The sequence below is a fragment of the Salvelinus sp. IW2-2015 genome, linkage group LG19 (genome assembly GCF_002910315.2).
Source record: "Salvelinus sp. IW2-2015 linkage group LG19, ASM291031v2, whole genome shotgun sequence".
NCBI classification, from domain to species: domain Eukaryota; kingdom Metazoa; phylum Chordata; class Actinopteri; order Salmoniformes; family Salmonidae; genus Salvelinus; species Salvelinus sp. IW2-2015.
In genome coordinates, this window is record NC_036859.1 from 21,862,989 (window position 1) to 21,876,167 (window position 13,179).

The following is a 13,179-nucleotide window of genomic DNA, read 5'->3' on the forward strand; positions in this document are numbered from 1 at the left end:
ATGTAGGGGAAAACCCATTCTCATAATTTTGACCATAGTGAGTAGGTTATAGCTCACAGGCAATTTACTGGGGGACGGACCAGAGTCTAAGCACTAAACTGGGTAGTCACGTGTAAATTGAAACATAACCCCCGTAGAGGCGTAATAACTTTCCCTCTCTTTGCACGTTTCAGCTTCGGATCTGTGCGAGACCGGCTGGGCAATCGAGAATAAAGCCTCAATTGTAGGCTAGATGCACATCTGAAAATGTTATGAGGATTTTATATTCTTCAACAATGTGGCAGAAACTGCTAAATGACCATAAACACTAAAGCACATTTTGTATTTTTTTTAAATCCTGGACACTGGAACAAACACAGTCTCTTTCGTCTTGTTTTGGATATTTTTTTGGTCATGAAAATGGTTTCAAATCAGCACTATTCGATGGGGGTTATGCATTCCGTGTTGTCTCTACTGTTCTGTGTTCAGTTCGGTCTGTCTTTCTCTGTGGCTGGACATGAGAACACCTGTGATGCGAACGGTAGCGTCTACTATGTGGGAGAATGGTACTTTCTAGAATCGGACCACTGCACGCAGTGTGAATGCACCACAGAGGGGTCGTCTTGTGCACGGACGGAGTGTACCTCTTTGCCGGCCGCTTGCATCCATGTCAGCCACTATCCTACTGACTGCTGTCCAAGATGTGAGAAAATAGGCTGCGAGTACCGGGGAGTGGTGTACGAACTGGGACAAAACTTCCAGGTAGGCTACAGCAAGCACAATCCCCTACTTGGCACGATATGATCAAGTTAAACTTTACCTGGAATGAATAAACATAATATGTATGTGATGTCATTTACTTCTCAAATGTCTATTGAGTTGACTAATATTGATTCTTCTCTTACTATAATAAGCGTTGTGCTTCCTCCTGAAATCGTCTCTCCAAAGTCTCTCTGTGCGCAATTACGCGTCAGCAATTTTGGATATCTTTTTTTCAAAAGTAACGTATTTGATTCACTGTTAACATGTCTCTTAATATATCACTTCATACGCGTCTTATGACAAGCAGCACATTTCATTTTCTTTCTTTTCGGAAACATCTCTGGGCGTCGGACTGTTTCTGGCACTGTATGCAGATCAATTTTCGAATATGGCTAAATTGCGCTACCCTGTGGTTTGTTGTTGAACTACTAACTGCTATGAAATCTTGTTCTTTCAAGTTTCAAATCAAATGTTATTTGTCACATGCGACGAATACAATAGGTGAATACCTTACCGTGAAATGCTTACTTACAAGCCCTTAACCAACAATGCAGTTCAAGAAATAGAGTTAAGAAAATATTTAATAATAAACTAAAGTAAAAAAAAATAACACAATATAATAACAATAACGAGGCTATATACAGCGGGTACGGGTACGGGTGCGGGTAAGGGTAAGGGTACCCCCTGTATATAGCCTCGTTTGATACAGTAGCAGCTGAAACTTTTACTGACAGGGATTGTAACTGGTGAAGATACTGCCACATGGAGGCAGTATGATACTTTTGAATGCTACACTTACAGCAAGTCTATTCAAATGTGACAGTGCATATGTAAATTGAGAGAACAGATATAGATACAAATCCCCCTTTTGATATTGAGGTTCTTCTGGAGGCTCATTGTAAASATTTTGATAATCTCCTTCGTAGTCCTCAACCATACTATAGAATGAGTTGTTCAGTTATGTTTGCTGTTTGTTTTCTTCTTCTAATTAAATCTGTGTTTGTTGTTTCTGATTATGTTGCTGTGCTAGTGATTACGTACAGCTTTGTTGTCTGTTCGTGTAGTCAGTAGAGTCATTTGCCACAGTTCAACCCCCTTGAAGAATAAACTCAGCCCTCTGATTTGTTTCATTTAATTCAATGGATAGTGGAGACCAAATCCAACCAAGCTAAGCAGTATTTTAAGACCCCCTAAGTCAGTGAATTAGAATATGAAACAACTCTGGCAACAGAAAGCCACGCAGAGAGATTTACTTGTGGCTCATTGTCCTCTTGATGAAGTTATTATATAGGCCTCTGACACAGTACTGGAGGAGCTCAGAGACTTTTGAGTTTTCTTCTTCCACTTCATTTAACCCACCCTCTGTATCTGAACCTCAGATATGCTGATAAACATCCAATACCATGACAGGGGAAAACATCTGGCAACAGTTTAAATGAATTGTATACCATAAAGCATATACTACACATATATAAGCACATCTTAAACATGGCATTATGGTTATATGTCAGACTTCTCTTTTTCAGATATATCTTGAAATGGGCTATAGGCTAGCATCTACACTAATGCTTATAGCTCAGGAAAACCAACATGCTGTCACAGTTAAATTTGTCACTGTTAAACTGAAAGCACCTGCATAAGTCAATCTTATCGTTGTAGAATCAATCGATTGCCCTGTCTCTTTGAATGAGCACTTTCTTCTGTCCAACTGCTCATGTCTAACAGTGATATCTGCCAGTGGCAGTCTAAAGAACACTAGGAGGCCTATGTACTGTATGTGGTTGCATCCCAAATGTCACAACATTCCCCTTTGGGCTCTGGTCAAAAGTAGTGCACTATAAAGGGAATAGGGTGCCATTTGGGATGAAGCCTCTGTCTCTGACAGCCTGTGTTTTGTTCTGTGTGATTGGCAGCCCAACGAGTGCGAGCAGTGTACCTGTGACAGTGACGGCATCGCCCGCTGCCTGGTGGCAGACTGCGCCCCCCCACCCTGCGTCAACCCTATTTATACCAAAGGGAAGTGCTGCCCAGAGTGCCCAGAGGGTAAGTAAACTGACCTGTATACATCTCATGGATATTTATGACATAGAACCCCCCGCCATACTTAGCAGAACCACCTTGTTAAAAAATCCTGGGGAGAACCCTGAGAAGTATTTCGTTCCATTCTATTTGAGCCAAAGGGAGATGAGAGAGGGCTAGAGACAGGGAAGATGATGTTCTGACTCCTCACATTGTCTATTCTCTTCATAATTTACCCCTTAGAGTGATGCATGCCGTTAGTTTTGTCACATTACTGTTGTCAGCACCACAAGCAACAATACATGAAGGCGATCATTTATCCAAACAAATGGAAGTAGAGGTAGTGGGGGGCAGAATGAGCAATATATGCATCAAGTAATCTGCTTCACGCACCATTACCAATGACTGATTCTCTCTCTCCTGTTCTGCTGAGACACTCATTAGCTTTTAAAAGGAAGTTTATCGAGTTGGAAAATAGCCAAATGAAGATGCATTCATTGTTTGAGTTTAGGAGGTCTAAGACTGCGTAATTAATAGTATAGCGTTTTTTCAAAAACAGTACTTCGGAGGTAATCAATATTTATTGTCTGTAATTCAACTCATCATAAAAATACCCTCTCCTCTTTATGGTAGAGGTGACCGTTTATCTTCATAGAAAGAGAAGGGCATTAGAAAATATCACAACCATATAGCAAGTTAACAGAAATTATTGTATGTGTGTGATTCCCCAGGGCCCAACTGCTATGTGGATTCAACCCGGAGCCAGGTGATTCCAGGAGGTGAACCACTGTGGGTGGACTCCTGCACCAAGTGCCGCTGCCACGACTCAGGTGATGCTGGCTACTGGGAGGGCAACCGCTTGGCCATCTGTTCCCGCGTACGCAACTGCACCTCTGGAGAGACTAGCCAGAAGAACTGATTAAGTAGGACCAGTCATTTGCCCCGGTATAGGGTGAAGTTGCCCCTAGACAATGATCTTGGGTCAGCTTTGAATTTTCCCCTACTAATGGTTAATGTTAGGATTGGAGGAGAGGGAGCTGATCCTAGAACTGTACCTAGAGGTAACTTCTCCCCAGAGAGATTTGCCCCTGAATGTTTGGTGGTTATCAGCAGGACGGTGTTGGGCTAGTAACTGAAAGATCGCTGGTTCGAAATACCCCAAATAACCGGTCGATGTACCCTTGAGCAAGGCACTTATCCCTAATTTTCTCCATAGGCACTATATTATGGCTGACCCTGTAAAACAACACATTTAACTGCACTTATCCGGTGTATGTGACAATAAAATATATTTGTAAATTTTTACTGACATGTACTGTAGCATGCATCACAAACACTTTTACAGCAGAAAAATCCAACTGTAACTACTATGTGAATGTATTTTTCGCTCTCTTGTCTAAATCTATTCCAAAGAGACTGGAGTTGTTTTGCTGGCATTATATTGCAATATTCATGTTCATGTATTATCAATAAATGAACATGTCAAGAGGCAGTTCACTCTCAAATCGAAGTTTGTCTGAGGTTTTCAGACTTGGTCTAATGTTAAGATGAGTACACGTCCCACACCATCTGCTGTCAAGATCCAACAATAAGCCTCAAACTCAAATATTTCCCATTCATTTAAGATGGAAGCCTTTATCTGTTAGGGACCATCTCATGATTCTCTTCTTGATATTAGACCACTTTTGAGATCTGAAAACACATCTGAATAACTTTGAATTTGGAGTGAACTATCTTTTTAACATTCCTTGCCTAAAACATTTCCTAATATAGTTGAAGGAGGGGGCAGTTTGACCCAACTGAGTCTGAAGAACTCTGCTTTCGTGTGTGTACTCTAAACAAGGATTAAGCAGGTGAAGTAGCCACATATTTCTACACTAGTACAAATGTTTCAATGTGGTGTAGATGATAGGGAATATCCTACATTTTGGGATGTTATACTTCTCTAGTAGTGTTATTGGAAGATTTTGACCAACTTCAATGGATATTAATTGAGGTATACCATCTCCATCTTATTTGAATTGATCATGAAGGAAACATTAAATATATGAAAATAATTGAGAGGTTCTGAAAGCTAAAGGCTGGTGTAAGCAACATTACATTTTCTGAATGAATGCTATAGGTTTGTAAACTATAAGCTACTCACTATCAGAATGTCAGAGATTCTGTTCACTTTCTTCCTTTACGTCCGTTCTTAAGGGACCATTGCATGAAAACCATTAAAGGCAAGAAACCGTTCTTCTTGTGTATGTTGTTGTGTAGCATATTGGTCTGTGCAGGCATGGATAGGATGCCAACATCCAAGCTTTGTCATTTCAGGCAAGGCTCTCATTACACTTCTCTAGTCGACTCTCCTAATACCGTGTCTCTTGATTATGTTATTGAAGATGTTGTATGTTGTTTATCTTTTATCCATATCTTTAGGAACTCCCTCCATCTTTCATAAAAAAAGCTATGTAAACTTACAGTAAGTGAAAACAAAGTGTCCTTGTATGTCCATTAACTATACTGTCCACTACAGTGTGCTGCCATTGTTGTGTAGAAGGATGTTTATTTATTACACACTGGATGTCTTGTCACTAAGGGGATGCCAGCGGTTCATTGTTTGGGGACAGCGCTCCCCCTCAACAATAACTGTTACGTTTTCTGTTCAAATTAGTTATGGGGTAGATTTATCTCTGAGACAGTATGAACATAATTTAACACTACCTAGAAATGATCCTTTCTTTGTAATGCATCAACTGATGGGAGCGGGGTTTGGTCAACACTGCCATTAGTAGATCATTCCAAAAACGTGCGCTACATTACTAGAATTCGGCTAATGCAAACAATTTCCACCCAAGGCGTAGGATCCCCTTAGCCAGTTTCTGTCTAATATCTAACAAAGTAGTTTAGCGTTTTAATTTGAGCTGTATTGCAATGTGATGGTATTTCTGAACCTCCCTCTGAAGGAACATTAGTGGCTCAACTATTATAATCAGTTATTTGTGTTTTGTTTTGCATGGATTTTTCATGACTGCTACCAGTTCCACTCTGCCTTTGGAACCAGGAGAAGGTTCTATCACTCTATTCTCTTCAGTCTCAGTACATTTTCGATTACTCCTCAAATCAAATCAAATCAAAATGTATTTGTCACATACACATGGTTAGCAGATGTTAATGTGAGTATAGCGAAATGCTTGTGCTTCTAGTTCCGACCGTGCAGTAATATCTAACAAGTAATCTGACAATTTCACAACAACTACCTTATGCACACAAGTGTAAAGGAATAAATAAGAATATGTACATATAATTATATGGATGAGCGATGACCGAACGGCATAGGCACGATGCAGTAGATGGTATAGAGTATATACATATGAGATGAGTAATGTAGGGTATGTAAACATTATATAAAGTGGCATTGTTTAAAGTGACTAATGATACATTTATTACATACATTTTTTTTATTATTAAAGTTGCTAGAGATTTGAGACAGTATGTTGGCAGCAGCCACTCAATGTTAGTGATGGCTGTTTAACAGTCTGATGGCCTTGAGATAGAAGCTGTTTTTCAGTCTCTCGGTCCTAGCTTTGATTCACCTATACTGACCTCGCCTTCTGGATGATAGCGGGGTGAACAGGCAGTGGCTCGGGTTGTTGTTGTCCTTGATGATCTTTTTGGCCTTCCTGTGACATCGGGTGGTGTAATTGTCCTTGAGGGCAGGTAGTTTGCCCCCGGTGATGCGTTGTGCAGACCTCACTACCCTCTGGAGAGCCTTACGGTTGTGAGCGGAGCAGTTGCCGTACCAGGCGATGATACAGCCCGACAGGATGCTCTCGATTGTGCATCTGTAAAAGTTTGTGAGTATTTTTGGTGACAAGCCAAATTTCTTCAGCCTCCTGAGGTTGAAGAGGCGCTGTTGCGCCTTCTTCACCACACTGTCTGTGTGGGTGGACCATTTCAGTTTGTCCGTGAGGAACTTAAAACTTTCCACCTTCTCCACTATTGTCCCGTCAATGTGGATAGGGGGGTGCTCCCTCTGCTGTTTCCTGAAGTTCACAATCATCTCCTTTGTTTTGTTGACGTTGAGTGTGAAACACACCAGCCAGCTGGTCTGCGCATGCTCTGAGGATGCGGCCGGGGATGCTGTCTGGGCCGGCAGCCTTGCGAGGGTTAACACGTTTAAATGTTTTACTTACTTTGGCTGCGGTGAAGGAGATCGGATCCCAGTAGGTGACCCAAAACAACGGCGCCGCAAAAGGGGCAGATGGAGCGGTCTTCTGGTCAGGCTCCGTAGACGGGCACATCGCTCACCGGTGTATGCCTTATAATTAACGAGTCGTGGTGTGATCATAACAACATACAGGAACTCAAGTCCTTTTGTTCACCTGACCTAGAATTCCTTACAATCAAATGCCGACCGCATTATCTACCAAGAGAATTATCTTCGATTATAATCACAGCCGTGTATATCCCCCCCCCCCAAGCAGACACCTCGACGGCCCTGAAAGAACTTCATTGAACTCTATGTAAACTGGGAACCACATATCCTGAGGCTGCATTTATTGTAGCTGGGGATTTTGACAAGGCTAATCTGAAAACATGGCTCCCTAAATTTTATCAGCATATCGAATGCGCGACCCGGGCTGGCAAAATGCTGGATCATTGCTACTCTAATTTCCGCGACGCATACAAAGCCCTCCCTCGCCCTCCTTTCGGCAAATCTGACCACGACTCCATTTTGTTGCTCCCAGCATATAGACAGAAACTAAAACAGGAAACGCCCGTACTCAGGTTTTTTCAACGCTGGTCCGACCAATCTGATTCACCGCTTCAAGATTGCTTCGATCATGTGGACTGGGATATATTCTGAATAGCCTCAGACAATAACATTGATGAATACGCTGATTCGGTGAGTGAGTTTATTAGCAAGTGCATCAGTGATGTTGTACGCACGGTGACTATTAAAACCTTYCCCAACCAGAAACCGTGGATTGATGGCAGCATTCGCGCAAAACTGAAAGCGCGAACCACTGCTTTTTATCATGGCAAGGCGACCGGAAACATGACCGAATACAAACAGTGTAGCTATTCCCTCCACAAGGCAATCAAACAAGCTAAGCGTCAGTATAGTAGAGTCGCAATTCGACGGCTCAGACACGAGACGTATGTGGCAGGGTCTACTGTCAATTAAGGATTACAAAAATAAAACCAGCCCCATCGTGGACACCGACGCCTTGCTCCCAGACAAACTAAACAACTTCTTTGCTCGCTTTGAGGACAATACAGTGCCACTGACACAGCCTCATAGACAGAGATATCTATTACAGGTTTCTTTGAATGCCATGGCAACTGGACACAATGGAGGGAAAAAAGTATTAGTATCAGCCCCCTCATCAGGATGGGTACATCCCAACGGTACCCTATTCCCTACATAGTGCACTACTCTTAACCAGAGCCCTATGGGCCCTGTTGAAAAGTAGTGCACTATAAAGGGAATAGGGTGCCATTTAGGACACAATTGACGACTCAGGTGAAACATATTTTCTCATCTGGCAAGGAAAAACAAACCAATCACGTGAGTGTATCTCATTTACCATCAGATTTATTGATTGTATAGAAAAAGTTGGTTTGATATAACATTATGCATTCTATATAAGATATAACATTTTCAACATTCAATATACAAAACCTAGATACAGTACATCTTTAAAAATGCACTCCAGCTTGAAGGCCCGAGGCAGTCAGTAGGTGATGTTCTCCAATGCCCTCATCTTATCCTGTTTCTCTTTCAGTTACCCACCACTTCCTTGAAATGACTGCTCTGACAGTGAGGGAAAATATTGCTCAATGGGCATTAGGTTGAAATGTATAAGTAGAAGGGGGAAGCCATGCAGTGTCTGCCAACAGATGGATAAAGAGAACTTCAGACACACTCCAAAGGGTGGACAGTACCTTAGTATGCCACATGTCTGCTTTTCTTATTCAAGGATGCATCAAACACATGGTCAATGAAGAAAGCTGATGCCCCGCAATTATCAATTTCCAGGACAAAATTGAATACAATAATAGTTGACTGCGGGGAGGGAGGGTGCAGAGGGATGCATCCCATATGGCACCCACTTTCCTATATGGGGCCTGGTCAAAAGTAGTGCACTAGATAGGGAATAGGGTGCCATTTGGGACGCAAATGAGGAGCGGTGCTTTATCACTGGTTTATAGCTGGCGAGTTGTGTGGGAGAGACACAGTCCTGGGCAGGATGTCTCTAAGCTTGTGCTGAAAGGTCCCCCTGTCAACACCATCATATCAAATCTGTATTATACAGTACCTACAATATGAGACCACAGTCACTATAAGTGGGGTAGTGGGGCAGAATACAGCCAATAGGCCAAACAAGATAATATGATGGATATACCAATATGATTTATGACTAAATGGATATAATAGTACCAATAGGATGGATTATTCCTGTACTAGCCTACTTGGGCATGATCTCCATATAGATATCAAGTTAACAGAACAGACTGAGTTCTATTGGACGTTTTCTCTGTTCACAACACAAATGATATGGTAATGCCTGTTCATGCACCTGTAATACATGATAACTAGCTCTTGATGTCTGATACAAGTCTGATATGTACAGAAATCACATCCTGTAGTCTACTGTACAGTAAACCAAATATCCACCAATTGTACAGTAAGATCTTTGACTGAAGTTCTGATAAAAAGCCCAGTCTGTAGACCTAACCAGACGATTTGACAATCACTGGCAAAAACATTGTTTTTATCAAAGCATTTCATTTAATGAAACCATTGACTAAAACTTCAGTACCAAATATGTTCAGGATTGTGTGCTACTGCATCAGTAGTAAGCTCATTCTTCTAAGCAGATTTTAGGTAATGATGCTAGCTATATATAAAAGCTTCTTCCCACAGTTCCAAGTAGTATATTTAGCCTTTAGGAAAATGATTCCCTCAACATGGAACATAAAAGCAGGAGCTTGGCAGGATGATGAATCATACTATACTGGGACCATAGGCAGTAATATGTCAAACTCCTATGGTCCACAGCCATCAGAAAGCAGTACATACACAGCATTCACCCATTTGACAGAAGTAATGACATCCAGAATACAGTAGCGTAAATGTACATTGGTTTCCAGTGTAGAATGAGGAGTAGAGTATTCTCTTTCCGAGGTGCTCTCACACCAGTAGTAGTGCACTCAAAAATGAAAAGGCAGCAGAATGAGAGATGAGAGAGAGAGAGAGAGAGAGAGAGAGAGAGAGAGAGAGAGAGAAGAGATGATTGTTGAAGCCCTCCTGATATTTCTATAGAGGAGCAGTGTGCTTCAGACACAGCTGTCTGTGTATTCATCAGATGGTCAAGTACAGAAAAACACTGTGGTGTTCACACAGACACACACGGAGAGAGGGATGGTAGAGCCAGGGAGTGAAATAAAAGGAAATGGAGGGTATTGTAAAAAAACAAAAAAGAAGGGAAATGCACTCAATGCACTTGAAAAGGCTCTTTAAAATAAACAGAGGGGAAACGGGTTGGTTGGGGCATCTCTAAATACTCACTGTCTCAAGCCAGGCCAAGAAAACCATTGATAGTACAAAAGAGAGATTTCCACATCACTTCACACAACAGAATGCAGCATTCCTTATCATTGCCCCTCATAACAATTTTGAAGGCATCAGTTTGGTGTTTAGGCAGTACACAAAGGAAAAGGAGAAGAAAATGAGAGAAGAAAAAGCTTACTGACGTTAAAAGGCTTTTATATACTGGTGGTGTTAATAGCGAAATTATATTTTATATTTTCTTACTATATGTGGGCTGGTTTTCCATTTATTCGAGGGGACTCAATAAATAACCAACTTCAGTTCTGTTCTTATCACCTCAGTGCTTCAGTGCCTCTGACTTTGAATGGATGAAATTAATGCTACAATGCAAATATTCACCATACTAGACAGTCCTTACAGTATTCACAATTTAAACCACTAGGTTATCGATGCCTTATCATTTTCTTTTCCAAAAACGTGGATTGCATTTTGAAATAGAAATGAAAGAAAAAAGTGGAGCAAAGAGTCTTGTATTTGAGCAATAGATGATCCTCTTCTAAAACTGTCTGGGACACATTGTCATACAGCAAACGTTTACACTTTCATCAGTATCTAATGTAACCTCCTCTTTGCGTGAGAACACGTCAACAAAATAGTCTCTAATAACCTGTCAGAACCATGCCAGAAGTCCATCTTCTCTTCTATTTGCTGGACCTTTCTCCTCCACAAACAGGTCAAAACTAGTTCCTTGAATAGCCATATCCATCCACTACCGGGAGGTCTTTATTCATTTTATTCACTCAACCTTGATTCTCTCCACAGAAGGTCACACCTCTGTCTTAATAAAAAGTGTTGGTGCACATTGTCGCTCTCCTCCAGCACCGTTTGTCAACGTCAGAGACATGGGAAATGGGGAAAGCCTGCATTGGATGCAGGCACAGACAGTACACATTCATTTTGCGCCGATATAGTGTTCTGATTGACAGATTCTCTCAGAGAGATCAGGGCAGTTCTTCTTGGTTCTGCTCATGTAACTCTGAATCCCAAACCCAACCCCCAGCATATCAACAACCCAATATAATATGACTCCTCTTGAACCCCCGTTGCTTTGTGTTATCAGGACCGAGACACCAGTAGCACTGGACTTATTGCTGTGTGTTTCATGTACAGTGTGTGCATTTCCAGAACAGCACTGTCGCCAGGGGAAAGAATCTGAATCTAATCTGATATATCCTCTGTCCTCATCTATTCCTGAGAGCTAGTCAGTCAGTCAGGGTCCCAGCCATGTTGTAGGCCTGCCGTAACCGTCGAGCCGTTGGCAGGGTGGGAGGGCAACAAGTGTGTACCAGTATCCCCACACAGACTGGGCTGTGAGAGGCCAGGGCAGACTCCTAGCGCAGGTCGGTGGGGGGTATCTGAGTCAGGCTGAGGGAGGTAGAGGAGGAGATGAAGGCTCTCTGCTGTGTATTATAGTTCTCTCCCCCATCTCCCTTCCTCCTCCTCCATGTCAAGGCCGGGGCTCTCTATCTGTCTAGCCCCTGAAAGGCCGGGGCTCTCTATCTGTCTAGCCCCTGAAAGGCCAGGGCTCTCTATCTGTCTAGCCCCTGAAAGGCCGGGGCTCTCTATCTGTCTAGCCCCTGAAAGGCCGGGGCGGGGGCTTGCCGATCTCCACAGAGATGTTGGTGTAGAGAGGGTACTTCTTAAACTGGAGCACGCGGTACGTTAAAGTGCTGATCCCGTCTCTCTTCATAGTGTTCTTGGTGTTCTGGATCTTGTTGAATCTGGAGAAGATTTAAAAAATCATTATTATTACTGGGAAATGTTTTCATTGTAGCAAACAGTGAAATATTATTGCATGTTTTACTTTTTTTATCACAATCATCATGGCTAACATTTTGATTTTGCATGTTTCTTGTTAATCCCATATTGGCCAACAGGTGGTGCTATGAGCATGTACTGGAACTCAGAGGACAAATACAGGAATCATCCATCTGTAACAGTCATCCATTGTCCAATGCCAAGGCTACAATACCCCATGGTTTTCTCAGATTTCCTGTTACTGTTTGAGAAGAGGCAGGGATTCAGAGTACATAAACTGCTTCAGTAGCCAACAGTGCATATCCAATCTTCAAAGAGCAGTGAATGGATCAAACAAGATGTATTTTTATGTGCTTGGACATAAACCCACTACGACACAATCCAAGTCAACCTAAGAAGAACCCTGCAGCAGCACCTTGTCACTTACAGCTAAACAGAGATTTCTCTACACGCAGATCTTGTCAGGAATCTAAATGAAAGCTAAATTACTTTTAGACTAAGAGAGAAAGGAGGGGGTAGCAAGAGACAGAGAGAGTGAGAGGAAGGGAGAAAGAGAGGGGGAGGGGGAGAGAGATTTATCTATAAATCTATCAAGAGGAGAGAGGATTAAAGGCAATAGCCTTTACTACTATACTTTATGATAGTCTCTCAATGATCTCACAATGAAATCGGAGATATTCTCACATATTACATAAATATGGACTGTAAAAGCATGCAACTTTCAGAGTAAGCTTCCCCTATTCATGTTTTGGTATCAACTTATATCGGCAAGACATCAGCCATAAAAAGCCATAAAACCACTATTTTAGCATGAGATGATGATTCATAATGCATGTTTGATGACGATGCTACTCTGTGGAAGGAGGAAGCCTTGTATTCATTGAGTTAATATGCATGAGTCCACGGTGTAAGGCAGTGCCAACTAATCTTTTGGAATAATGATGAATGGTAGTCTTTCTTCTTTTGGCAAGCCTTATGTCTCATTATTATGCCTAAACCACATCTCCTACTTCCTACTGACCAAACAGAGCAGAATGGGTGGCAGTAACAGAGCT

General features: G+C 41.9%; 2 protein-coding genes across 2 annotated transcripts in view; one reads left to right on the forward strand and one right to left on the reverse strand.

Annotated features, from left to right (window-relative positions):
• The first annotated feature begins 98 nt into the window (after window positions 1-98).
• On the forward strand, window positions 99-4,998 carry LOC111979673 (von Willebrand factor C domain-containing protein 2-like). The gene is made up of 3 exons (XM_024010294.2): window positions 99-741; window positions 2,655-2,784; window positions 3,492-4,998. Exons 1-3 carry the CDS (start codon window positions 295-297, stop codon window positions 3,677-3,679), a joined length of 765 nt encoding a protein of 254 aa, XP_023866062.1. The 5' UTR covers window positions 99-294; the 3' UTR covers window positions 3,680-4,998.
• A 3,327-nt stretch (window positions 4,999-8,325) lies between these two features.
• Window positions 8,326-13,179, reverse strand: part of LOC111979246 (beta-1,4-galactosyltransferase 2-like) — a 169,247-nt gene continuing 164,393 nt past the window's right edge. Inside the window, exon 8 of the mRNA XM_024009650.1 lies at window positions 8,326-12,087. Within this exon, the coding sequence (XP_023865418.1) occupies window positions 11,937-12,087 (151 nt within the window). The 3' untranslated portion in view covers window positions 8,326-11,936. The remainder of the gene's footprint in view (window positions 12,088-13,179) is intronic.